At 33.5% G+C, this 23566-nt stretch overlaps 10 protein-coding genes across 11 annotated transcripts; 6 read left to right on the forward strand and 4 right to left on the reverse strand.

The window, feature by feature from the left end:
* Positions 1 to 379: 379 nt before the first annotated feature.
* LOC107363786 (chymotrypsin-1-like) lies at positions 380 to 1758 on the forward strand. The gene is made up of 2 exons (XM_015931058.3): positions 380 to 886; positions 949 to 1758. The coding sequence occupies exons 1-2, from the start codon at positions 639 to 641 to the stop codon at positions 1595 to 1597; spliced, it is 897 nt and encodes a 298-aa protein (XP_015786544.1). The 5' UTR covers positions 380 to 638; the 3' UTR covers positions 1598 to 1758.
* A 315-nt stretch (positions 1759 to 2073) lies between these two features.
* Positions 2074 to 3322, forward strand: LOC107363820 (chymotrypsin-1-like). The gene is made up of 3 exons (XM_089267403.1): positions 2074 to 2122; positions 2452 to 2641; positions 2803 to 3322. Exons 1-3 carry the CDS (start codon positions 2074 to 2076, stop codon positions 3320 to 3322), a joined length of 759 nt encoding a protein of 252 aa, XP_089123529.1.
* Positions 3323 to 5199: 1877 nt separating this feature from the next.
* Positions 5200 to 5691, forward strand: LOC107363797 (uncharacterized). The gene has a single exon (XM_015931068.3). The coding sequence runs from the start codon at positions 5200 to 5202 to the stop codon at positions 5689 to 5691; it is 492 nt and encodes a 163-aa protein (XP_015786554.2).
* Positions 5692 to 8294: 2603 nt separating this feature from the next.
* AlaRS (alanine--tRNA ligase, cytoplasmic) lies at positions 8295 to 11998 on the reverse strand. The gene is made up of 3 exons (XM_015931047.3): positions 11936 to 11998; positions 11258 to 11430; positions 8295 to 11145 (listed from the first exon to the last, which is right to left on the reverse strand). Exons 2-3 carry the CDS (start codon positions 11390 to 11392, stop codon positions 8365 to 8367), a joined length of 2916 nt encoding a protein of 971 aa, XP_015786533.2. The 5' UTR covers positions 11393 to 11430; positions 11936 to 11998; the 3' UTR covers positions 8295 to 8364.
* Positions 11999 to 12157: 159 nt separating this feature from the next.
* On the forward strand, positions 12158 to 12976 carry LOC107363843 (uncharacterized). The gene is made up of 2 exons (XM_015931109.3): positions 12158 to 12300; positions 12387 to 12976. The coding sequence occupies exons 1-2, from the start codon at positions 12226 to 12228 to the stop codon at positions 12765 to 12767; spliced, it is 456 nt and encodes a 151-aa protein (XP_015786595.2). The 5' UTR covers positions 12158 to 12225; the 3' UTR covers positions 12768 to 12976.
* Positions 12288 to 13415, reverse strand: LOC107363852 (V-type proton ATPase subunit F 1-like). The gene is given in 2 exon segments (XM_015931119.3): positions 12288 to 13274; positions 13356 to 13415. Coding segments are annotated over 2 exon segments (375 nt in total). The 3' UTR covers positions 12288 to 12959.
* Positions 13416 to 13921: 506 nt separating this feature from the next.
* On the reverse strand, positions 13922 to 15596 carry LOC107367118 (uncharacterized). The gene is made up of 4 exons (XM_025160880.2): positions 15353 to 15596; positions 14873 to 15242; positions 14649 to 14798; positions 13922 to 14562 (listed from the first exon to the last, which is right to left on the reverse strand). Exons 2-4 carry the CDS (start codon positions 15147 to 15149, stop codon positions 14327 to 14329), a joined length of 663 nt encoding a protein of 220 aa, XP_025016648.1. The 5' UTR covers positions 15150 to 15242; positions 15353 to 15596; the 3' UTR covers positions 13922 to 14326.
* Positions 15597 to 15807: 211 nt separating this feature from the next.
* Positions 15808 to 16767, reverse strand: LOC149093967 (alanine--tRNA ligase, cytoplasmic-like). Its single transcript, XM_089267404.1, is given in 3 exon segments — positions 15808 to 16066; positions 16069 to 16455; positions 16458 to 16767. Coding segments are annotated over 3 exon segments (867 nt in total). The 3' UTR covers positions 15808 to 15896.
* A 466-nt stretch (positions 16768 to 17233) lies between these two features.
* LOC107368777 (alanine--tRNA ligase, cytoplasmic-like) lies at positions 17234 to 18185 on the forward strand. The gene is made up of 2 exons (XM_089267405.1): positions 17234 to 17482; positions 17595 to 18185. The coding sequence occupies exons 1-2, from the start codon at positions 17336 to 17338 to the stop codon at positions 18183 to 18185; spliced, it is 738 nt and encodes a 245-aa protein (XP_089123531.1). The 5' UTR covers positions 17234 to 17335.
* Positions 18186 to 21180: 2995 nt separating this feature from the next.
* On the forward strand, positions 21181 to 23230 carry LOC107367125 (uncharacterized). 2 transcript variants are annotated; one of them, XM_089267908.1, is made up of 3 exons: positions 21181 to 21606; positions 22314 to 22463; positions 22528 to 23230. In XM_089267908.1, the coding sequence occupies exons 1-3, from the start codon at positions 21216 to 21218 to the stop codon at positions 22761 to 22763; spliced, it is 777 nt and encodes a 258-aa protein (XP_089124034.1). In that variant the 5' UTR covers positions 21181 to 21215; the 3' UTR covers positions 22764 to 23230. The 2 variants fall into 2 exon arrangements, with proteins under 2 accessions (XP_089124034.1, XP_015790300.1); XM_015934814.3 differs by lacking the exon at positions 21181 to 21606 and adding an exon at positions 21722 to 22184.
* Positions 23231 to 23566: the final 336 nt, after the last annotated feature.

Raw genomic sequence — 23566 nt, forward strand, 5'->3', positions numbered from 1 at the left:
GAATTAAATTATAATCTAATTTCTTGATCTTATTAGCTGGTCATCAATTCACTAGTTTGCTTAAAATAATTGAAAATAATTAACAAGAGAGGATGTACTATAAGGTTGATACATTGCAAAAAAGTGTATCAACCATTTAGACCAATTTAGTTGGTAAAAAATGAGTTTAAGATCTCTATTACGGTCACAGCATGAGCCATGTTTAACTTCAAATCGAAGCGATCTTTCACACAGAAAACAAAAATCTAATTTCACGAAATGAGTGCATTTTATGGTTGGCCATTGAAAGTTACTAAAGGCGATTGAAGTTAAACTTTGATCTCAATTTTCTCGAAAACTGTCGATCGGGGAAATTTTTTAAACTCTTTATAATATTATAGTTGAGAAAGAAAGTATCTTCTAAGAGTGGTTTTAAATTTGAATTTTACTTACCACCTTAAATCAACCTGGATAGATATTTGATACTTTTTTAAATTAATTTAATCATCATTAATTCATGATCAATCTGTTTTGTATTGGTTTAGTTAGTTTAGTTTCAAGTTAGACTAAAACTAATTTGACAGATCATTTTCAGATTTCATTGGTAACATTTGAGTTTAATCGTCTATTGTTTACGATTCAATCAAGAAAGTACAGAAATGATCCAAAGTGCAGTTTTGATGATTATTTTATATTCAAATTTCGTATCATCGACAGAGGTCGAGGATCCAACAGAGCTTCAGGAGAAAATTTATTGGGGTCAAGATGTTAAACAATGGGGTAAATATCCTTACTTTTGTTCAATCCAGTTACCAGATCGTAATTACCAATCGGGATATCGTCACTTCTGTGGTGGAGCATTGGTGGAAAAAAGAATCGTGATAACAGCAGCTCATTGTCTTAACAAGTAAGCTTTAAATAATTACGAAAATAGCTTTCAATAAATACTAATCCATTGTATTTTTTTAGTGCCTCACTTATTAACGACTTTCTTATTTTACCCAACTATCGAAATTCACCGTTTAAGCATCCTAACGATCGAGTCTTCAAAATTAAAAGATATTTGTTGCATCCATATTTTGCAAAACAACGACCAACGACTATGCATGACATCGGTATTATACTATTGGACAAAGCTGATACTCGAAAAAATGCTAGGCTTGAACTGCCCTTCAGAAATCTTCCATTTCATACATCGGTTACGATGATGGGTTATGGGATCACTGAATTTGGTGATCAACCATATACATTGAAAGAGGCGACCGTTGTCATACAAAACGATAAAAAGTGCTTGGATAGAAAGACAGGATTTGAGTACTCTGCATTTTACAATTTCTGTACTCAGAATAGCGATGGTGCAGGTGGATGTTATCGTGACGCAGGTAGTCCTGCAGTTTGGTTTTATCCACCTACTAATACGACTTATCTTTATGGTGTGCTGAGTAGTGAACAATCTCCCTGTGCTACGTTTCACACTGATGTTTTTGTTAGTGTTTTTGCTAGTTTGAAGTTCATCAATGATGCTTATTTACAATTTTCTCGTGAAGAATTGCGATGTCCTAGGCCACCTAAACCAGGACAATTGAGATATGAGGAATGGGCTAAACAACTTGAATAGATTCATTTTATCATTTCAATATTAAAATTTTTTGTTATTTTTTGAGGATTCAATTTGTCAATTAAGTGCTTTTTGTTTCTAAAAATATAATACAAAGTTGAAAGTAACTACTACAACGGTACAAGTACAATTTGAAATTTATAAATCTATGATTACCTTAATCCTTAGAATGGATTGATTCACAAATGATTTTGCCCATTTTTTTATGAAGATTGGACAACGAAGCAAATAAGTTTTATTTAAATGCGCGATTTCTGTAGATCAATAGTCTTTGAGTTTCTGTTGGCAATACGGTTTTGATATAATATGACTTTTGATAGGTAAATTTCCTTGCTCTCAATTTTTCGTTTTTGAAGCTGCCCTCAATAAAGCCCTAGATTTCAACTAGCGTTCACAATTTTTTCGCTCAATTGTGCTCAGATTGTAATCGAGCATTACTTGCATATTAAAGTCTCTAAAGCAATGAAATACCAAAGATGGCGTTAAGTGCAGCTACCAGTACTGAACAGATTGTAAATACAGTAAGTACATCATGTAGTTTGATAACAAGAAAATATCTTCTTATTTCAGTAGTTTTTTGTATTGTATAATAATGTAATATTTAAATATTGAATTACCACCTTGAATCAATCTGGATAGCTATTCAAGACTTTTCAAAGTTAACTTATCTAACATCAATTTTGATCAATCTGTTTTCTCGGTTGTATTGGTTTAGTTTAATTTTAACTTGAATCAAGACTCGGATCATTTGCACATTTAATTATTGAGTTTTAAAATTTCATTAAGCCAATCAAAAATGATTAACAGTGAAATTTTGATGATAATTTTATTTCTAAATTATGTATCATCGACAGACATCGATAACCAAACAGAGTTCCAAGAAAGAATTGTTTGGGGCCAATATGTTTACACAGCAGGTGCATATCCTTACTATATGTCACTTCTATTACCAGATCGCGAAGATCAGAATAAATATATTGCCAACTGTGGTGGGTCGTTGGTAGAAAGCAGAATGGTGGTAACAGCAGCTCATTGCCTCATGAAGTAAGCTTCAAATAATGCCAATGTAAAATTGAAATGTATTTCAAGAAATACTAATCCATTGTATCTTTTAGTCCCTCAGCTAACAAGTTATATCGAATTTTTCCCAACTATCGAAACACTCCATTCATTGAAAAAAATGATCTGTTCTTCAAAATTTCAAGGTATGTGGTGCATCCAGATTTCGATTTCAAAGTACAGCCATTTAGTGCACATGACATCGCTGTTATACTGATGGACCAACCTTATCCTGGTGTAACTCTTACGATACCCGCCAAATCACCTGCCATTTGTACAGAGACCAAGTTGATGGGCTTTGGTATAGATGAATACAGTGGGGATCCAGATAGAATGAAAGAGGCGACTGTATTAACACTCACAGATAGAGAGTGCTCAATGTTATTGTCAAAGTATGAGTACTCTCCGGGAAACAATTTTTGTACGATTAATATTCAAGGCTCAGCTGGATGTGTTGGTGACTCAGGTGGTCCTTTAGTTTGGGAAAATCCAAAAAATAATAAAACCTATCTTTTTGGAGTTGTAAGTGCCGGACGTGGTCATCCCTGTCATCGGAATCCCGAAACTATCTTTGTTGATGTTTCCAAGCATAAGGATTTCCTTTCGTCAGCTATCTATCAATTAAAGCGCGATGAATTGAGATCTGATCAAATTGAATATATTTAACCTTCAATGGATACGAAATTATTCAAATGTAACCAATGAAATAACCAAATTGGATTGATTTATTTTATCAATTGAACATTGAAATTCCGATGACTTTGGTGATTGAATAATCAGTTGATTTTATTTAATTTTCCGTGATTTTTGTTTGTAAAATATACAGAATTAAAAGTAATAATAGATGAATAACGCGATTTGTTATCGATTTTTATTAATTTATAATTTTCTCCCTTTGCTATATGAAGATGAGGCGACGGGTTAAGCTGGTTATTTGGTCAATCAATCTCATTTCAATCACTTTGGACACTTTCCTGGCTTAATTCAATATTTATGATAACTCTTAGAATACCTTGTAAAAATTTTTTCAGTGTTGAGTCAAAAGCTTTCATTTTTGATTGAAACTCGTGTCAAATGTTTTGAATCAAAATTGAATCAATATGGCTGAACCAACTGGGAATAGGGAAAACTGCCTAACATGGAATATTTTTCTTATGAACATATATGATGTAAAATTTTATGTTCAATTCATTACTTTAATCCATTTTTCGGAATAACTTTTCGTTTTCGAGATATCATGAAATGAAGTTGAAAATGCATGGGACGAATGACAAAATAACCAAAGGTGAAATCACTTTCTAAATGATTTTTTAGATGTAAAATTCAATTCTGGTTTCAATTAAGTGATTTATTTTAAACTAAAATGACTCAAAACTGGCCACTTTTTCGATAAATGTAATAGCTATCCGTCATTGAATAATCGGCAAATGGCCAGTTTTGGATAATTTTAGTTCAAAATAAATCACACTAATGAAATCGGAATTGAATTTTACATCTATGAAAATCATTAGAAAGTGGTTTCACCTTTGGTTACTGCTTCACTCTTCCCCATGAATTTTCAACGATTTTCCATGATATCTCGAAAACAAAATGGTAATTCGAAAAATCAAAGTAATGAATTCATGAATTTTTCTAGCTTGTGTGTTCTTCGCAAGAAAATTCATTTTTAGGAAGTTCTGGCCTTCCTCTTTTTACATGATATATGTTCATAAGAAAAAAATCCCATGCTAGGCAGTTTTCCCTATTCTTTTGGTCTTCATCCTTTATTAAACTGATTACTTTGAGATTAAACAAAAAAATTTGAGTCTACCTAATATTTTATTGTATGAATTGTGTCACAGCTTGTTTATGATATTGTGAAACAAAAATATCGTCTGAATATTCACTTTTTATAAACACCTTCAATCAACATGGATAGTTATTTGATACTTATTGAATTTAACTTAACTAACATTAATTAATGAACCAATCTGTTTTGCCGAGTGTTGCATTGGTTTGATATTAGTTTAACTTTGATTAAGAGTCAGATCATTTGCTGCTTTCATTGTCGACAATTGAGTTTTAAAAGTCGATTGTGCAAAATTTCACCAAAGAAATGCTCAACAGTGCAATTTTGATGATGTTTTTATATTCAAATTTTGTATCATCGACAGACGTAGAAGATTCAACAGAGTTCCAAGAAAAAATTTATAAGGGTAAAGATGTTCTCCGAAAAGGTGTTTATCCTTACTTTTGTTCCATCCAAATACCAAATGATCGGTATCCATATATTCACTACTGTGGAGGAGTATTGGTGGAAAGAAATGTCATGCTAACAGCAGCTCATTGTCTTACCAAGTAAGCTTTAAATAATTATCCAAATTTAGCTTGAAAACACTAATCATCACATAATACTAATGTATCTTTTTAGTACCTCACTTATTTCAAAATTGCGCATTTTACCCAACTATCGAAATCGACGGGTAATCCAAAAGAGCGATCCCATTATCAAAGTTAAAAATTATGTGATACATCCAGATTATTTAAAACAACGACCATACAGTATGCATGACATCGCTGTTGTACTATTGGACAAACCTGATACACGACCTAAAGCTACGCTTCAACTGGCCTTCAGACGTCTTCCTGTTAATACAAAGGTTAAGTTAATAGGTTTTGGGATCGAAATAAGAGACTACCTATCAGATGCACTGCTAGAAGCAACTGTAACCATCAAAGACGACAAAAAGTGCCTGGATGAAAAGACAGGATTTGAGTATGCTCCAATTTACAATTTCTGTACTCAGAATAACGTTGGTGCAGGTGGATGTTATGGTGACGCAGGTGGTCCTGCAATTTGGCAAGATGCACGTACTAATATAAGTTATCTTTATGGTGTGCTGAGTAGTGAACAGTCGCCCTGTAATAAGTTTCACACTGATGTCTTTGTTAATGTTTTTGCTCATTTGAAGTTCATCAATGATGCTTATTTACAATTTTCTCGTGAACAATTTGGATGTCCGAAAACTAGAAAAGCAGAAATATACGATTACTGAATGGACATTCAGTTAATGAACTCCAAAATATAGCATTATGCCATCCATTGGCTTTAGACGAGCTGCTGATACAGATATACCATAATGCAATGTTGCACAAAAAATGAGAAAAATTAGCAACTTTGAAAGGTCTTAAATTATCGATACCTTTTTCAATTAGTATAAAATATCTTTTTGGGATAAAAAAATATGGTCAATTGATTGTATGTTATTCAGAGATGAATTATACATTGAAAATTTCGATTAGAACACTGCTGTAATTATTGTTTATGTATTTTCTGCTTCAAACCATTCAATCATTACTTGTATTATTAATATATCAAATAATACAAGTAAAAATAATTATTCGTGTACCAAGTGAAACAACTGATACATTTCGCTAAAATATTGTTTTATTTACGAAAACTGAATTTCCACATTAACTGTGTTGAAACATTTCTTATTAACGTTATTGTAATTACCGAAATATGCAACAATATTAATATAAACGTTAAACTTTGATTTAGTTAAGGAAAAGGAATATGACATCATTGGACTTTTATAAAAATTGCGTAGAAGGACAACAGCTACAGAAAGACCCATTCCTTTTTTGGATATTGAATTTTACAAATTAGATAATAAACTTGAAATGAATCGCTAAATTTCAAACAAGCGACCCTTTTCAGAAGTTTAGAGCTGGCTAAATAGCTGACGAATACAATGTGAAATCGCTTATTACTACTAGGTCAGAGGATCACTCGCCGAAATCGGAGCGTTAGTAACGTAGTTACTTGCGCTATTTATCATTTCCATGTATTTTTGAGTTAAGGCTAGAATTTATCTTGGAGATGGTTGCTTTCAGCTATTTTCGCTTCCTAAAATACTCACTCTACACCACGAGGAGGTGACAACAACGTAGAGCACCTATAAGATACAAAAAAAGACAAAAATGATCACAATACATTCATTATATCGAGGTAAAGTTTATTCGGCATGCAAAAGTTACATCGAATGTTTCACAAATTTTAAGATAGAATTACAAAAATTTACGCAAAAATTTTTTTCTGATCATAAACTGGGGACTGTCAGAAAGACTATCAATTCTACTTTTCGAGATTATTTGATCGATAAAAAACTCTGGAAATTCTTTACTCGACTGATCCCAGAGAGTTTTTAAGTAGTCACTAGGCTTAAGCCGAAACCTGTTTAGCTGAATGTTTCTTGAGCTCATTCCCTAATTTCTTTCGTTAATCGTTGATAAATTTCGATTTCGATTTCGATAATCTAAATAATCGGTATTTTTTTGAGTATCGATAATTTTTTCACGGTTTCGGTATTATTCGGTTGATAATTTTTCTCATTACCACAATATTCTCAATTTCTCAACTCTACACCGAACCTGAATCACCCAATAACACCCAAACCGAATTCAGCCAAAATCATCAACATCTATTCTCTCAAGCAACTTTAGCAGGACTATTCTCTGGATATCCTTTTGTCTTGCCTAATAATTACCGTTGGACCAATTTTGTTAGCTCAATGGAATCATGAAGTGATTTTTCATTACCTTCATCAAATCTCGAAGGGGCTGTAGATAAATGAGTTTGGATCAGTTAACACCTTACGTTGCCTGAATGTCCAACCTGTTGCAGTTTGATCAACTGCGGAATGGTACAAAATTGAAATTCCTAATAAACTGAGGTTACCTTAGTAATTTAAAATAGAGAGAGAGAGAGAGGCAAAATAATAGAGAAATAGGAAGAAAAGGAAGAAGAGAGAAACAGTTGAAAAGGTATGGACGCCGCCCTTAGATCTGTCTATACATGTTTATGCATGTTAACCAGAAACCAGTCTCTCTTTTTACCCACATTTACCTGCATATCTTTTTTACTTCTACTTTGAAACTCACACAGCTAAAACCAAAGAAACATATCAAGCACAAAATGATATTTATTCTGGTAATTTATAGATAGACTCCAGATAGGAAATTATAGTTAAAGTATGTCCTTATGCATAAAGATATTAACTAAGGTTGTTTCGCGAAACTCGAGATGAAGTTCGAGCTTTAGCTTTGGCAGCTTCATATCCAGTCATATCGATTGAGAGGTTCTTTTCTTCTACCATTAAATGAGTTAAATCCAGAGGGATCCCGAAAGTATCATACAACTTCCATGCAATATCTCCAGGAAGGATTTTAGAGTCACCGAGTTTTGCAATGGTTCGCTCAAGCAAACGTCGACCTCTTGACAATGTTTTGAGAAATTGTGTCTCTTCTTCATTAATTATGTCCATCACAGTTTGCGGGTCTTTTTTCATCGCCGGGAAAAAGTCACCTAAAATTTTCGCGACAACTGGTACAAGAGAAGCAAACATTCCTGGCTTAGCATCAAGTTTTTCTGTACCATAACGAACAGCTCGACGCAATAAACTCCTGAGTACATAACCACGACCAACGTTGTCTGGTCTTCCTCCATCCGTAATTCAGGGAAAAAGTAACCTAAAAACTGGATGGATAAGCTACAAAACAAATTTGTAAAGGATATGAGTAAACGCAAATTTCAATAAGCAATTGGTTGAAATTGTTTTCACAGGTTTTTTTCACGAAATAATCTCAAATCTCATAATTTAAAATCATTTTAAATGTTTAAAATTTTATTTATTTTATATTTATTCTTCTATCTTCTTTCAATTAAATTAATTGAGTTTCATTTTTGCAAATTTTTCAGCAGCTTCTACAGCAGCATCAATGGCATTTACATTGGTTCCCGAAGCTTGAGCAGACTCTGGTTTACCACCACCTTTACCGTTTATAATTGGACTAACTTGTTGCACCCATTCATTGGCTTTCAATCCTGATGTAGAGACTGTTTCAGATGGAACTGAAGCTAAACAAATTATTTTCTTATCATCACAACTGATGAACATAGCTGCAGTCTTAGGTGAAATTGATTTAATTTGTTTAACAGCTGCATCGAGAGCTTTTGCATTACTTCCAGCTTCCAAAGCTTTAACTACAAATGGAGCATCTTTCAAACTTTCAGCAAGAATTTTTACTTGTTCAGTAACTTGGTTAAGATTAGCAGCTTTCGAGGCACGATCTGCATCATCAAGTTTCTTTTTGGAAGCATTCAGGTGATTTCGAAGTTCATCTTTTTTCCAATAAGAGATATTGGATTGGGAAACTTCTTCAATTAGCTCAACAATACGCTTAACTATTTTTTTCTGTTCATTTGCGTTGTTAGTTACGGAATTGACTTTTTCAGCAATAATTTCAGCCTCATTCTGGAAAAGAGCCGACTTCTTGATTGCTCTACTAGCTTCTGGACCTGTTAGAGCAATTATCCGACGAATACCTTTGGATATGGCTTCTTCACTTGAGATCACAAAATCACCTATGTGTCCACTTCTTTTGAGATGAGTACCTCCACAAAATTCAACAGATGTTTCTAAGCCACTGTCGCTATCTGGATTATTTAACAAAGTATCAATAGGAACACCGATTGAAACAACTCTAACGGGATCAGGATATGCTTCATCAAAAACAGCTCTCAATCCTTTAATTTCCTTGGCTTTGGGAAGTGATGCATCTGCAGCATAAACAATTTCATTTTTGGCAATAACTTTCTGTGATACCTGTTCAGTTTCTTTAACTTGACTTGGACTCATTGGACCTTTATTAGTAAAGTCAAATCTTAATCGATCTGGAGCAACCAAAGAGCCTCGTTGATCACTTTCTGCTTTTAAAACAGATCTCAATGCATAGTTGAGGACATGAGTACCGGTATGATTGCTCATAATATATTTCCTTCTTTGTTGATCAATCTGTAGTTTCATAACATCTCCAACTTTTAAAACTCCAGATGCTACATTACCCAAGTGAACGATATAACCTCCTTGACATTTGACATCCCTCACTTCAAACTCGCTATCTTCTTCATCTCCACCTAAACTTTCTTTGGTCATGAATCCAGTGTCAAAAATTTGGCCACCAGCTTCAGCATAAAAACTTGTTTTATCCAAAATAACACCGCATTCAATGCCAGAATCAACGGAATCCACAAATGCATTATCTTTACGCAAAGCTAAAATACGTCCTGAGCATGGGGTGAAAATATACTCAGCATTTGGCTCATCACTATTGGCTTTGTAATCATATTTAGGTTCATCATTGGTCAAGGGAACTTTCAGCTGATCTTTGAGCTCAGCAATCGAATGAACATTTAACTCAATGGGTGACTGTTGACTTGATGTCTTTGAATGAGATGAAGCTTGAGCTTTAGCTTTGGCAGCTTCATATCCAGCCATATCGATTGAGAGGTTCTTTTCTTCAACCATTAAATGAGTTAAATCCAGAGGGAAACCGTAAGTATCATACAATCTCCATGCAATATCTCCAGGAAGGATTTTAGAGTCACCGAGTTTTGCAATGGTTCGCTCAAGCAAACGTCGACCTCTTGACAATGTTTTGAGAAATTGTGTCTCTTCTTCATTAATTATGTCCATCACAGTTTGCGGGTCTTTTTTCATCTCTGGGAAAAAGTCACCTAAAATTTGCACAACAACTGGTACAAGAGAAGCAAACATTCCTGGCTTAGCACCAAGCTTTTCTGTACCATAACGAACAGCTCGACGCAATATACGCCGGAGTACATAACCACGACCAACGTTGTCTGGTCTTCCTCCATCAGATAAAGCGACTGTTAATGTACGTGCATGATCGGCTATAACACGATAAGCCATGTCAATACCATCAGTATCTTCAGGTCCAACCTTTCCAGTGTAAGGACGGCATCCTGTCATTTGGGAAACAGTCTCGAAAATTGGTACAAAAATATCGGTGTCATAATTGGAACGTTTATTTTGAATTACAGAAGTAATTCTTTCGAAACCCATACCAGTATCGACATGCTGTTTAGGCAAGGGTTTAAGAGAAGAATCTTGTTCTCGGTTGTATTGAATAAAAACTAGATTCCAAATCTCCAGCACATCAGGATCGTCCATGTTGACCAGATCTGATGCATTACGACCACCAATCCTGTCAAAATGAATTTCACTACATGGACCACAAGGACCTGTATCACCCATTTCCCAAAAATTGTCTTTCATACTTCCAGGAATAACTTTAGATGGATCAACACCAACATCATCAACCCAAATAGATCGACACTCTTCATCAGGATCTAAACCTAGTTGAGGTGCTCCACCAAAATAAGTTACATAAAGTCTATCTTTATCCAAACCATACTCTTCGGTTAAAAGTTCCCAAGCCCATTTGCAGATTTCTTTTTTGAAATAATCTCCGAAAGACCAGTTACCCAACATTTCGAAGAAAGTGTGATGGTAAACATCTTTACCAACATCATCCAAATCGTTGTGCTTGCCACCGGCACGGATACACTTTTGCGAGTTACATGTCCTTTTATATTTGGCTTGGTCACTATTAGGATCAACAGTTCCCAGAAAAATTGGTTTATACTATGTGATGAATAGAAACAAAAAAGATATGTTATGTTAAAGTTAAGAAAAGCTATGAATTATGGTTCAAGTTTAAAGCCAGTTTAAAATAAGATCTTAATAAAGTTCTTACCTGATTCATACCAGCATTAGCAAATAATAAAGTTGGGTCATCTAAGGGAATAACTGATGAAGATGGAACGAATTCATGATTATATTTTTTCATGAAAAAGTCTATAAACTTTTGTCTGACTTGATTACAATCCATTGTTATTAATACAGATTAAGAACCACTGGTTCAATAAGCTACAAAACAAATTGGTAAAGAATAGGAGAAAACGTAAATTTCGATAAGATTCGTGGCAATTAGTTGAAATAGTAAATTTAAAGGAAATGGTGAGGTAGAAGAGTAAAAGAAATGTATAACTGAAACATAATAATGAAAGAGAGCAGCTAAGAAATCAAGCTTACAAGTTGAGTAACTATTTCAATCTCTTTATTCTAGCAAAACAGGAAACAAACGGTTGTTTCAGTGATCGAAGTGTACTTTAAATAGGTCAGGAAATGGGCTGAGTAAGGAGATTGGAAAAGAGAAATGTGGCCTTCGATCGAGGTCATCAAAAATTTTGCTTGTTCAACTGGTCAGAACCAAGATAACTCATACAATTGAAAAAGATTAATGTAAAGAAATGGGTGAAAACATAGTGACAGCCCATAACCAGTTCATAAATTGACTCAGATTTAGTCCTAAAACAACTGCTTGTCCCCTGGTTTTACAAAAGTATATCAAAACAAACAGAAATCGACTTACCTACGATGAAAATATTGAAGGTTAATCACAGACTTCGATAAACAGATTGTCAGATAGAAACAAACCACGTTATACAGTATTTTAAACATTTGCTTTTTGCTTTTTTATTTTCTCTAAACTCTGCCATCTAGCGATGATTTTGCCACCCTCTTCTATTATTTCTTTATTCGAATCGAATGTTTTACCAATTTTCTTATTCAATTTTCATGAGGCAATAAAAGTGAGCATTGCAAATTAAATTAGATCTTGAAAACTGTCTGCAATATTGACAATTAAATTTCGGATTCAAAATGAATCACATGAGTGGAATCAATAGAAAATTAAATACGAATGATGGACGTCAAATCGTGGATTATATCAACAAGGTAAGTTTAAATTATTTATTGATTTTAAAATTTGACCACATTGATTATCTTATGGCTCATTTTGTTTTTTTTGTTTCTCTGATTAGCGAATCAAAGAGAAAGCAGATATGGAACGAAGAGGTGTCCCATTCTTTAAAGCTGACAATGAAGCTTTTGCGAGTCAGGATGTGAAAAGATTGACAATTCTAGACAAAGTTTACAAACACAAGACTACTCCTTTCAAGCACAAGAGAGTTAAAGAATGCAAGATGACGACCAGCAAAAAACCGATTTGGTGGGAACTCACTGGATTTATGAAACCGATTAAAAAAGAGACCAAAGTAGGTAAAATTGACCAGAAAGAAGAACAGATGTTCAACCAAGACGACGATGACGATGGTTACGAAGATGAAAATGAAGATGAAGACGAAGACGAAGATGAGGAGCCATTTAGTTTCAGAATTAACAATATTATAGAAAACTTTTGAATTTTTGTGATAAATCAGTGATAAGTCTCAAATATTACATTAGAAGTAATCACACATTATCATGATAAACGAAAGTAATATCATATTTCTTACAAATACAAATGTAGCTGCTTGTACCGCTATGAGAACAACAAACAGTTTTCACAGAAACTCTATATTTACATAAAGAATTTTTTGAATAATAAAAGTAGACTAATCACCACCAAGAACTCCTCTTGCCCTTCTCATTATTGAATCCTTAGATGGATCATAAGGATTATCTTTAGATGGTATTTCGAGAACAGCAGGAATAGGATCTTTATGAACATCAATCACATGTCGAACTCTTTCGGCTATATTTTGGTTGATTAACATAATATCGATATCCCCTCGTTTTAGAAAAGCTCGGAAAGTGTCCTCAATCTCCGAGGTAACTGTGTTTCAATCTACAACCAAAAAATTTAAGTTTGGATTCTTAGCACGATTAACTTCACCAATTCCTCCAAGGAGAAAACCAACACAAGTATCCTAAGGTCAAATAAGACAGTAAGAGTCAGGTAGCAGTAAAGGGATTTAAAATACATTATATACACTAAATTCGTTACTCACCTCATCTCCGATCACTGCAATTAATTTTCCTTTGCCCGGAATATTACCAGTTAACGCCATTTTGTTATTTATATTGATTAATAAATTAAAGAATGATCAAACAATAAAGTTTATTGAATAAACCTAATTTCATAAAAAAGAGGAGTTTACTTTGTTTACATACAATTTCCATGGAGATTCATTTTTACAAGAGGGATTTTCAACTGATTATTTGCCGATTCTGAATCAAAAATCAATTTGATCGGTGGATATTTCTTGAAAATTATTTAATTGGGCATAGATTTGCAATAGTTAACACCAGATACATTAAAAATAACAAATTAATGAACAAGATTTCGACTACATATGATTCAATGATTTAGTTTCTATTTTACAATGAAATAGCTACGAAATTGATAGAGTAAAACCGAAGCCTGTTATTGTAAATTGCTCGCAATTATCACGATTAACAATATTTCTTAAGATACAAATGTAGCTAATTGTATCGCAATGAGAACAACAAACAGTTTCACAGAAACTCTATATTTACATAAAGAATTTTGTGAATAAAAAAACATTCAATGTAATTTCTTTTTATCAAATAAAAGTTTAATAACAAGAAAATGTCACATAAGCATCTTTGTTGGACAAGCATTGTACAATATTGTAGCAATTAATTTATAGTTAAATAAGCAAATGGACGGTTTAGTTCAATATTTGTGTGTAGTTGTATGTGTGAGATTGAGGCGATTGTCAATAGGAATGGACAATTTCAGAATTTAAGATTTCCAGCACTTTTTAGTCAAAGATTGTTTTAAGATAGGCAACTTGAGAGATGTGTTAACTATAGTTAACATATTATGAGATTCTTTTATGAGATTGGATGGATTCAATTCCGTTGTAAACATGGAATGTTGTATTTGTAGCTTTCTTAAACGTAGTTTTCTGATGCCTGATGAATACTTTGAAAAAAATATGACAAATGTATTTGATCAATATTTGATTGATGTTGACTCCAAAGTATAAGAATTAGAGTGCTTTTTGGCTTCCTTTTTGATTAGAATACGATTTTCAACCCAAAATAAGATTGAAGATACCCATTGGAAGAAGCATCCAACAACTGCTAAAGCGAATGACCAAGATAAATAATTATGTTCTGGATCGGGCATCCAATCTCTATCATCTCCTTTTATACCAAAAATTATACAAGCGGTGGTACAAAATAGAGCTGTGAAAATAAATTAAAAAACCGAATTTAGATTAGTTTGAGTTCCAAAATATGATTACATTAACACTATTTATTCTTTTAATTACCTGAGAGAAACATAATTATAGATAAAGCTTTCATGGCATGCATTTCTTTGTCTATCACAAAACATAATTGAATCGCTAAAACACCAATGGCTGCTAACAACAGGAATACAAAACCAAAAGTGTATAATGTTTGGGTGGCGACGAAAAAGGCTGTAAGAAAAATAATGAAAATATATTAGTATGAGTATATTAGTAATTTTATAAGTTAAAGCATTCAATATTACCAGGTAATAGAAAATCACGCAAATTAGTTTGACCATCGACATATTCATATGAGAATACCCATCGACATCCGGAATAATACTTGAAATGCTGGAAATCAGTGGGATTTTTAATACTCCGAAAACAGGTCTCCCAAAGACCTAACTTATCAAATTCATCACCATAATAACGACGATCAGAAGCAAGCCAATAAGGTGTACAGAAAGCTATTAAACTAGTGATAAAACCAAGAGCAAGTGAAGCGAATGCTGAAAGCCGAGCATCTGACATGTAAACCATTTTGATTTGAACTCTTGTGAGTAATGAACTTTGGCAACAAGTTGTATGAGTTGCTTTAAGGGTTAGATTGAATTAAAGTTGATATCTTTCCAGCTTCGATTTATTTGATGGCACAAAATTGAAAGATTGAAGTTTAGAGACACAATAATATATTTTTGTCACATTAAGAACTGTTGTTATTCATGATAACATACACAACTCACAGATGCTATTCACAGGTTTGTGATGTGAAAAAATGCAAACACACAGGTGACTTGTAATACAAAAACATTTGATTCATTGAAACATATCAATAACCAAACTTAATTAAGAAATATTCCCTTGAACAGAAGATGATGTAAATGTATAATTGTAGATGATTAAATTTCACGATAAACTGATTTACATAAGATGAATTGTAAATTGAAAATTCCTAATAAACTGAGGTTACCTTAGTAACTTAAAATAGAGAGAGAGAGAGAGAGGCAAAATAATAGAGAAATAGGAAGAAAAGGAAGAAGAGAGAAACAGTTGAAAAGGTATGGACGCCGCCCTTAGATCTGTCTATACATGTTTATGCATGTTAACCAGAAACCAGTCTCTCTTTTTACCCACATTTACCTGCATATCTTTTTTACTTCTACTTTTAAACTCACACAGCTAAAACCAAAGAAACATATCAAGCACAAAATGATGTTTATTTCGGTAATTTATAAATAACTACAGATAGGAAAATGTAGTTAAAGTATGTCCTTATGCATAAAGATATTAACTAAGGTTGTTTTGCGAAACTCGAGATGAAGTTCGAGCTTTAGCTTTGGCAGCTTCATATCCAGCCATATCGATTGAAAGGTTCTTTTCTTCTACCATTAAATGAGTTAAATCCAGAGGGAAACCGTAAGTATCATACAATCTCCATGCAATATCTCCAGGAAGATTTTAGAGTCACCGAGTTTTGCAATGGTTCGTTCAAGCAAACGTCGACCTTTGGATAATGTTTTGAGGAATTGACTCTCTTCTTCATTAATTATGTCCATCACGGTTTGCGGATCTTTTTTTAGTTCAGGGTAAAAGTCACCTAAAATTTTCACGACAACTGGTACAAGAGAAGCAAACATTCCTGGCTTAGCACCAAGCATTTCTGTACCATAACGAACTGCTCGACGCAATATACGCCGGAGTACATAACCACGACCAACGTTGTCTGGTCTCCCTCCATCGGATAAAGCAACTGTTAATGTACGTGAATGATCGGCTATACCACGATAAGCCATGTCAATACCATCAGTATCTTCAGGTCCAACCTTTCCAGTGTAAAGCAGCATCATGTCATTTTAGAAATAGCCTCGAAAATCGGTACAAAAATATCGGTGTCATAATTTGACCGCTTATTTTGAACTACAGAAGTAATTCTTTCAAAACCCATACCAGTATCGACATGCTGTTTAGGCAAGGGTCTAAGGGAAGAATCTTTTTCCCGGTTGTATTGAATAAAAACTAGATTCCAAATTTCAATAACATCAGGATCATCCATGTTTACCAGATCTGATGCATTACGACCACCAATCCTGTCAAAATGAATTTCACTACATGGACCACAAGGACCAGTATCACCCATTTCCCAAAAATTGTCTTTCATGCTTGCAGGAATAACTTTGCATGGATCAACACCAACATCATCAATCCATATAGATCGACACTCTTCATCAGCGTTCAATTTAGTGATTAGGCGCAGGAAGTTGGTTATTTTCCAGAATAAGGCTGAAATTATTACTTAAAAAGTCAATCCCGAAACCAAAAACGCAAATGAACAGAAAAATATCGTTAAGCGTATTGTCGAGCTAATTGAAATGAAGAAGAAAGCGAGTTTGAAGTGAGGGATGTCAAATGTCAAAGGCTTTGGCTGGATATGAAGCTGCCAAAGCTAAAGCTCAAGCTTCATCTCATTCAAAGACATCAAGTCAACAGTCACCCATTGAGTTGAATGTTCATTCGATTGCTGAGCTCAAAGATCAGCTGAAAGTTCCCTTGACCAATAATGAACCTAAATATGATTACAAAGCCAATAGTGATGAGCCAAATGCTGATTATATTTTCAACAATTTCAACTAATTGCCACGAATCTTATCGAAATTTACGTTCTCTCCTATTCTTTACCAATTTTTTTTGTAGCTTATTGAACCAGTGGTTCTTAATCGGTATTAACAATGGATTGTAATCAAGTCAGACAAAAGTTTATAGACTTTTTCATGAAAAAATATAATCATGAATTCGTTCCATCTTCATCAGTTATTCCCTTGGATGACCCAACTTTATTATTTGCTAATGCTGGTATGAATCAGGTAAGAACTTTATTAAGATCTTATTTTAAACTGGCTTTGAACTTGAACCATAATTCATAGCTTTTCTTAACTTTAACACAACATATTTTTTTGTTTCTATTCATCACTTAGTATAAACCAATTTTTTGTGGGAACTGTTGATCCTAATAGTGACCAAGCCAAATATAAAAGGACATGCAACTCGCAAAAGTGTATCCGTGCCGGTGGCAAGCACAACGATTTGGATGATGTTGGTAAAGATGTTTACCATCACACTTTCTTCGAGATGTTGGGTAACTGGTCTTTCGGAGATTTTTTCAAGAAAGAAATCTGCAAATGGGCTTGGGAACTTTTAACCGAAGAGTATGGTTTGGATAAAGATAGACTTTATGTAACTTATTTTGGTGGAGCACCTCAACTAGGTTTAGATCCTGATGAAGAGTGTCGATCTATTTTGGTTGATGATGTTGGTGTTGATCCATCTAAAGTTATTCCTGGCAGTATGAAAGACAATTTTTGGGAAATGGGTGATTCAGGTCCTTGGGTTCCATATAGTGAAATTCATTTTGACAGGATTGGTGGTCGCAATGCATCAGATCTGGTCAACATGGACGATCCTGATGTGCTCGAGATTTGGAATCTAGTTTTTATTCAATACAACCGGGAACAAGATTCTCCTCTTAAAGTTTTTATGCTGAAGCTGATTCATGACCAAAGAAAGTTTAGGTGGAGATGAAGAAGATAGCGAGTTTGAAGTGAGGGATGTCAAATGTCAAGGAGGTTATATTGTCCACTTGGTTAATGTAGCATCTGGAGTTTTAAAAGTTGGAGATGTTATGAAACTACAGATTGATCAACAAAGAAGGAAATATATTATGAACAATCATACCGGTACTCATGTCCTCAACTATGCATTGAGATCTGTTTTAAAAGCAGAAAGTGATCAACGAGGTGAACGCTAATAAACAGAAAAAAATAGTTAAGCGTATTGTTGAGCTAATTGAAGAAGTTTCCCAATCCAATATCTCTTATTGGAAAAAAGATGAACTTCGAAATCACCTGAATGCTTCCAAAAAGAAACTTGATGATGCAGATCGTGCCTCGAAAGCTGCTAATCTTAACCAAGTTACTGAACAAGTGAAAATTCTTGCTGAAAGTTTTCAAAGATGCTCCATTCGTTTCAGGTTGCCTGATGCAAGATGAAGAAAATTTGATTGTTGATAACTTTTTTATTGGTAAGGTTGTACCAGAGTCCGTCAGCTCACTCTTTCTCACGCTAAGCTGAAGCCTGTTAGGCTTAACAGTCAGCTTAGAAACTGGTAAGCAAAATTCAAAGCGGCATTTATGGGTAAAGATAATCTTGACATTTTAACTTGGTTCGATAATCCAAAAAAATATTTTAAAATAGTTTAATCCAATTTAAAAAAGAAATACAAAAATCATTCATGGTCAAAGTCCACAGTCCAAATCTTCAAAATTTAAATGTTCAATTGTTATTTGGAAATTCAATCCAGGTTGATTTTTCGAATGGATTAAGCTTTGTATAAAAATTCAATTAAATGATCACCTCTATGCTCACCATTAGACGATTTATGGAAAATTTCGTTTAAAGATCTCCATTTAGGTTCGATCGTTTGGGTGTGTATTTCTTGATTAGAAGGATTTAAAAAATTTTCTGAGTGATTGACATAGTCATGTATAAATCCATATTCATTTAAATTTCGATATGCTCTCCATCCATCTGAATATATGGTTACCCATGTAAAACATATTTTTTCAAAACATTAGTTAAAGTTGTTTCATCTCTACGGCTAACAATTTCAGCGAAACACAGTTTTGATTCTCTTTCGATACCTCCAAATACCCAAAACTGTTGCTTTTCAGTTGATAAGGAGTGATAACTAAAAAAATGGCCAAACTTTAGCATCCTCAAACTAACGGAAATTTCGATCAAAATTTCGAATTAAGGCTTCATATTGTTGCAAATTTATCAATTAATTTGCATTGCAAAAATCAGTAAAATTGTCTTTATATTTAGTGAGTAAAATGGCTTTAAATAAGATCAACTTCGATTCGCGAAGGAAGTTAGTGCAAAATGTTGACAATAATCCAACATTGAATCCTAGTGATTGTGCTAATTACTTTGAACAAGTCGGAATACCAAGAAGAACAGTGTTTAGGATTTCAAAGAAATCAAAGATGGAGGAAATTTATTGAGAAAGTCAGGTTCAGGTCGAAAATCGGTAAAAATGACCCAAAATAAATTGAAAGAACTTTTGAAAATCAAAGAAGGATATCAAGGATCGCAACGTTATCTAGCTAGGAAATTCAAGGTAACTCAGCCATACATCAATAAATTATTAAAGAAAAATCAAATATAATTTCGTAAATCAATTGAAACGCCTAAATCAAGTCCTGAACAATTAATGAGACAAAGAACGAGCCTGAGAAACCTAGTAACAATGAATTTTCTGCATCGAGCAAAACAAGCATCGTGATGAATGACGAGAGCTATTTTCCATTGGATCGATGCAAAAGTGTTGGTTACTATTGCAGTAACAAAGAAAATGTCCCTGAATCGATCAAATTTCATGGAAGGTCGAAATTCGAGAAAAAACTTTGCATTCGGATTGCAATCAGTGAGAAAAGGGCACAGCGCCATCTACTTTATTCCAGCAAATTCAGCCCTGAATTCAGAAAAATATGCTCATGAATGCCTTAAAAGAGACTTAAACCATTCCTGGAAAAATATCATTCAGATAATGCATACTTATTCTGGCCTGATGGAGCCTCAGCACATTATGCAAAAAATACCCTTTCAACTCTTTCTGAATTGAAAATCAACCTCATTGAATCCGCCCAATGTACCTCAACTCAGACCGATTGAGCGTTTTTTGAGCCATCTAAAAGCAAAAGTTTATGCAAATGGATGGAAAGCTGAAAATTATGATCAATTGAAATCAAGAATAAAGTCGAAACTTAAATAATGAAAAAAAATTTTAAAATGTTGCCTGAAATTTTTGTAATATTTAATCTTGAAAATCTTTTTTATTGTTTGAATTGAGTTGGCAAGATTGGTGCAGCAACTATGAAGCAACAGTTTTGCTTAGTTGTTATAAGTTTGCATTATTGCAAACAAGTAAGCGAGTTTCATGATTCAATCAGCGGCCATTCAAATTGTTAGGATTGAGGTAAATACAGGGAATTAGAATCGGATGAATACTGGAAAACGAACGAAAAGCTAATGAAAAACAAAAATAGCCAACTGAGTTAAGCCCGCGACCAGTCATGATCGCTAATTTCTTGATGAAGATCAAGATTAATAAACATAAGTTGATCATAATATAATATTTTGCAACTTTTATTAATCAAACTGTCAGAAATGAGATGCTCGTCTTCCTCAATTTTTTTGTCAATCGATTGACACCTCAATCGTTGAATTTGAATTTGACTGGCTTGAGTCGGCTCGAGCTATTTACTTTTAACTGGCTTCAAGTACACGAAGAAATAGCTGGCTGGCTGGCTTAGTTTGGCAAGCTTCGGCATCTAATGTATTAAATGTATAATTGTAGATGATTAAATTTCACGATAAACTGATTTACATAAGATGAATTGTAAATTGAAAATTCCTAATAAACTGAGGTTACCTTAGTAACTTAAAATAGAGAGAGAGAGAGAGAGGCAAAATAATAGAGAAATAGGAAGAAAAGGAAGAAGAGAGAAACAGTTGAAAAGGTATGGACGCCGCCCTTAGATCTGTCTATACATGTTTATGCATGTTAACCAGAAACCAGTCTCTCTTTTTACCCACATTTACCTGCATATCTTTTTTACTTCTACTTTGAAACTCACACAGCTAAAACCAAAGAAACATATCAAGCTTAAAATGATGTTTGACATAACTGCTGTGCGACCATCAATTTATGCTGCCATATTTTCCTTTGTCAGTTCCTTGATCGGAATAATCTCGTTCGTTACTCCATATTGGTTAGCTTCTGACGGACGGGCACCTATAAGACGCTTCAATAATCTAGGCCTTTGGGAGGTTTGCTTTGAATCTTTTGAAGAACCAAGTTTCAGGTATGATCTGGTGTACCGTGGCTGCCGTTGGATTTTTGATAAAGACTTCTACCTCCTTTCCTATTTCCTGAAGCCTCGTAAGTATCTTTGTTTTTTTATTCATCATATTCACTCAAGCGTTATGTAAAGCATGATACGTTAGTCTATGAATATTCCCTCTGTTTACTTTCTTCTAAACAAACATATCGGTATGAGTTGTATTTGTCGTCTCTAACGATGAATTTATTTGTGTGTAAGCAGTTGCAAATTAGATGTTAGCAGGTTGATTTTAATAGTCTTGACAATTAGAATCAAACATACACCAATACTTACATAAATTTGTGTATATTCCATAGTTTTATGAGTCAACTTGTTGCTATAGTTCATCTTCAATACGAAATAGTATAAATGTCATCCACTCGGTTTATAGCAATAGCTACACTTGCTCTTGGTTTTATTGCAAGCGTGGTAGCTCTCTGTACTCCTTATTGGCTTGCTTCTGATCGTCGTTATTATGGTGATGAATTTGATAAGTTAGGTCTTTGGAAAACATGCCTTCGTAGTTTTAAGCATCCCAATGATTTTCAAAATTACAAATATTATGTTGGTTGTCGATGGGTTTTCTCATATGAATATGCCGATGGTGAAAATGACTTACGAGATTTTCTATTACCTGGTAATTTTGATTGCTTGAGCTGCAACTTTCGTTGCCTTTTCAATTTGACCTGAAATACTAAATTAACTTGTATCTATTGTGAGTTACATACAATTTTAATTATTTTTCAAACTTGTCTCATCAATACAGCTTTTTTTGTCGCCACCCAAACATTGTACACTCTTGGTTTTGTATTCCTGTTGTTGGCAGCTATTGGTGTTTTAGCGATTCAATTATGCTTTGTGATAGACAAAGAAATGTATGCCATGAAAGCTTTATCTATAATTATGTTTCTCTCAGGTAAGATAATTATAAATTGTATAAAATTTAGTTACTAAATTTTGATCTTAATTTATTTTAACAGCTCTATTCTGTACCACCGCTTGTATAATTTTTGGTATAAAAGGAGATGATAGAGATTGGATGCCCGATCCAGAACATAATTATTTATCTTGGTCATTTGCTTTAGCAGTTGTTGGATGCTTCTTCCAATGGGTATCTTCAATCTTATTTTGGGTTGAAAATCGTATTCTAATCAAAAAGGAAGCCAAAAAGCACTCTAATTCGTTTACCTTGGAGCCAACATCAGTCAAACATTGATCAAATACATTGATCATATTTTTTATACCTTCAAAAATTCGACTATTGATCTGAATTGCATTTCACATTCATGCTACAACTATCATTCAAAATATTCCATCAGGCATCAGAAAACTACGTTTAAGAAAGCTACAAATACAACATTCCATGTTTACAACGGAATTGAATCCATCCAATCTCATAAAAGAATCTCATAATATGTTAACTATGTTAACACATCTCTCAAGTTGCCTATCTCAAAACAATCTTTGACTAAAAAGTGCTGGAAATCTTAAATTCTGAAATTGTCCATTCCTATTGACAATCGCCTCAATCTCACACATACAACTACACACAAATATTGAACTAAACCGTCCATTTGCTTATTTAACTATAAATTAATTGCTACAATATTGTACAATGCTTGTCCAACAAAGATGCTTATGTGACATTTTCTTGTTATTAAACTTTTATTTGATAAAAAGAAATTACATTGACTGTTTCATTATTCACAAAATTCTTTATGTTAATATAGAGTTTCTGTGAAAACTGTTTGTTGTTCTTATAGCAATACAATTAGCTACATTTGTATTTTTAAGAAATATTGTTAATCATGATAATTTTGAGCAGTTTCTAATATCAGACTTTCGTTAACTCTATCAATTTTGTAGCTACTTCATTGTAAAATAGAAACTAAATCATTGAATCATATGTAGTCGAAATCTTGTTCATTAATTTGTTATTTTTAATGTATCTGGTGTTAACTATTGCAAATCTATGCCCAATTAAATAATTTTCAAAAAATATCCACCGATCAAATTGAT

This window comes from Tetranychus urticae, chromosome 2 (assembly GCF_039701765.1).
Source record: "Tetranychus urticae isolate SD_2017Ah chromosome 2, NJAU_TeUrti_SD_1.0, whole genome shotgun sequence".
NCBI lineage: Eukaryota > Metazoa > Arthropoda > Arachnida > Trombidiformes > Tetranychidae > Tetranychus > Tetranychus urticae.

Coding starts and splice junctions, on each gene's coding strand:
- AlaRS (XM_015931047.3), bottom strand. CDS start 11,392: ATGGATTGTAATCAAGTCAGACAAAAGTTTATAGACTTTTTCATGAAA. Junction 11,146..11,257: donor CTAATGCTGGTATGAATCAG/GTAAGAACTTTA, acceptor TTCATCACATAG/TATAAACCAATTTTTCTGGG.
- LOC107363797 (XM_015931068.3), top strand. CDS start 5,200: ATGCATGACATCGCTGTTGTACTATTGGACAAACCTGATACACGACCT.
- LOC107368777 (XM_089267405.1), top strand. CDS start 17,336: ATGGATTGTAATCAAGTCAGACAAAAGTTTATAGACTTTTTCATGAAA. Junction 17,483..17,594: donor TGAATCAGGTAAGAACTTTA/TTAAGATCTTAT, acceptor ATAAACCAATTT/TTTGTGGGAACTGTTGATCC.
- LOC107363843 (XM_015931109.3), top strand. CDS start 12,226: ATGAATCACATGAGTGGAATCAATAGAAAATTAAATACGAATGATGGA. Junction 12,301..12,386: donor TCGTGGATTATATCAACAAG/GTAAGTTTAAAT, acceptor TTCTCTGATTAG/CGAATCAAAGAGAAAGCAGA.
- LOC107367118 (XM_025160880.2), bottom strand. CDS start 15,149: ATGGTTTACATGTCAGATGCTCGGCTTTCAGCATTCGCTTCACTTGCT. Junction 14,799..14,872: donor GCGTGATTTTCTATTACCTG/GTAATATTGAAT, acceptor TTTTTCTTACAG/CCTTTTTCGTCGCCACCCAA. Junction 14,563..14,648: donor TATAATTATGTTTCTCTCAG/GTAATTAAAAGA, acceptor TTATTTTCACAG/CTCTATTTTGTACCACCGCT.
- LOC107367125 (XM_089267908.1), top strand. CDS start 21,216: ATGTTTATGCATGTTAACCAGAAACCAGTCTCTCTTTTTACCCACATT. Junction 21,607..22,313: donor TTCCTATTTCCTGAAGCCTC/GTAAGTATCTTT, acceptor TCATCAATACAG/CTTTTTTTGTCGCCACCCAA. Junction 22,464..22,527: donor TATAATTATGTTTCTCTCAG/GTAAGATAATTA, acceptor TTATTTTAACAG/CTCTATTCTGTACCACCGCT.
- LOC107363786 (XM_015931058.3), top strand. CDS start 639: ATGATCCAAAGTGCAGTTTTGATGATTATTTTATATTCAAATTTCGTA. Junction 887..948: donor GCAGCTCATTGTCTTAACAA/GTAAGCTTTAAA, acceptor GTATTTTTTTAG/TGCCTCACTTATTAACGACT.
- LOC107363820 (XM_089267403.1), top strand. CDS start 2,074: ATGGCGTTAAGTGCAGCTACCAGTACTGAACAGATTGTAAATACAGTA. Junction 2,123..2,451: donor ACAGATTGTAAATACAGTAA/GTACATCATGTA, acceptor TATCATCGACAG/ACATCGATAACCAAACAGAG. Junction 2,642..2,802: donor GCAGCTCATTGCCTCATGAA/GTAAGCTTCAAA, acceptor CAAAATTTCAAG/GTATGTGGTGCATCCAGATT.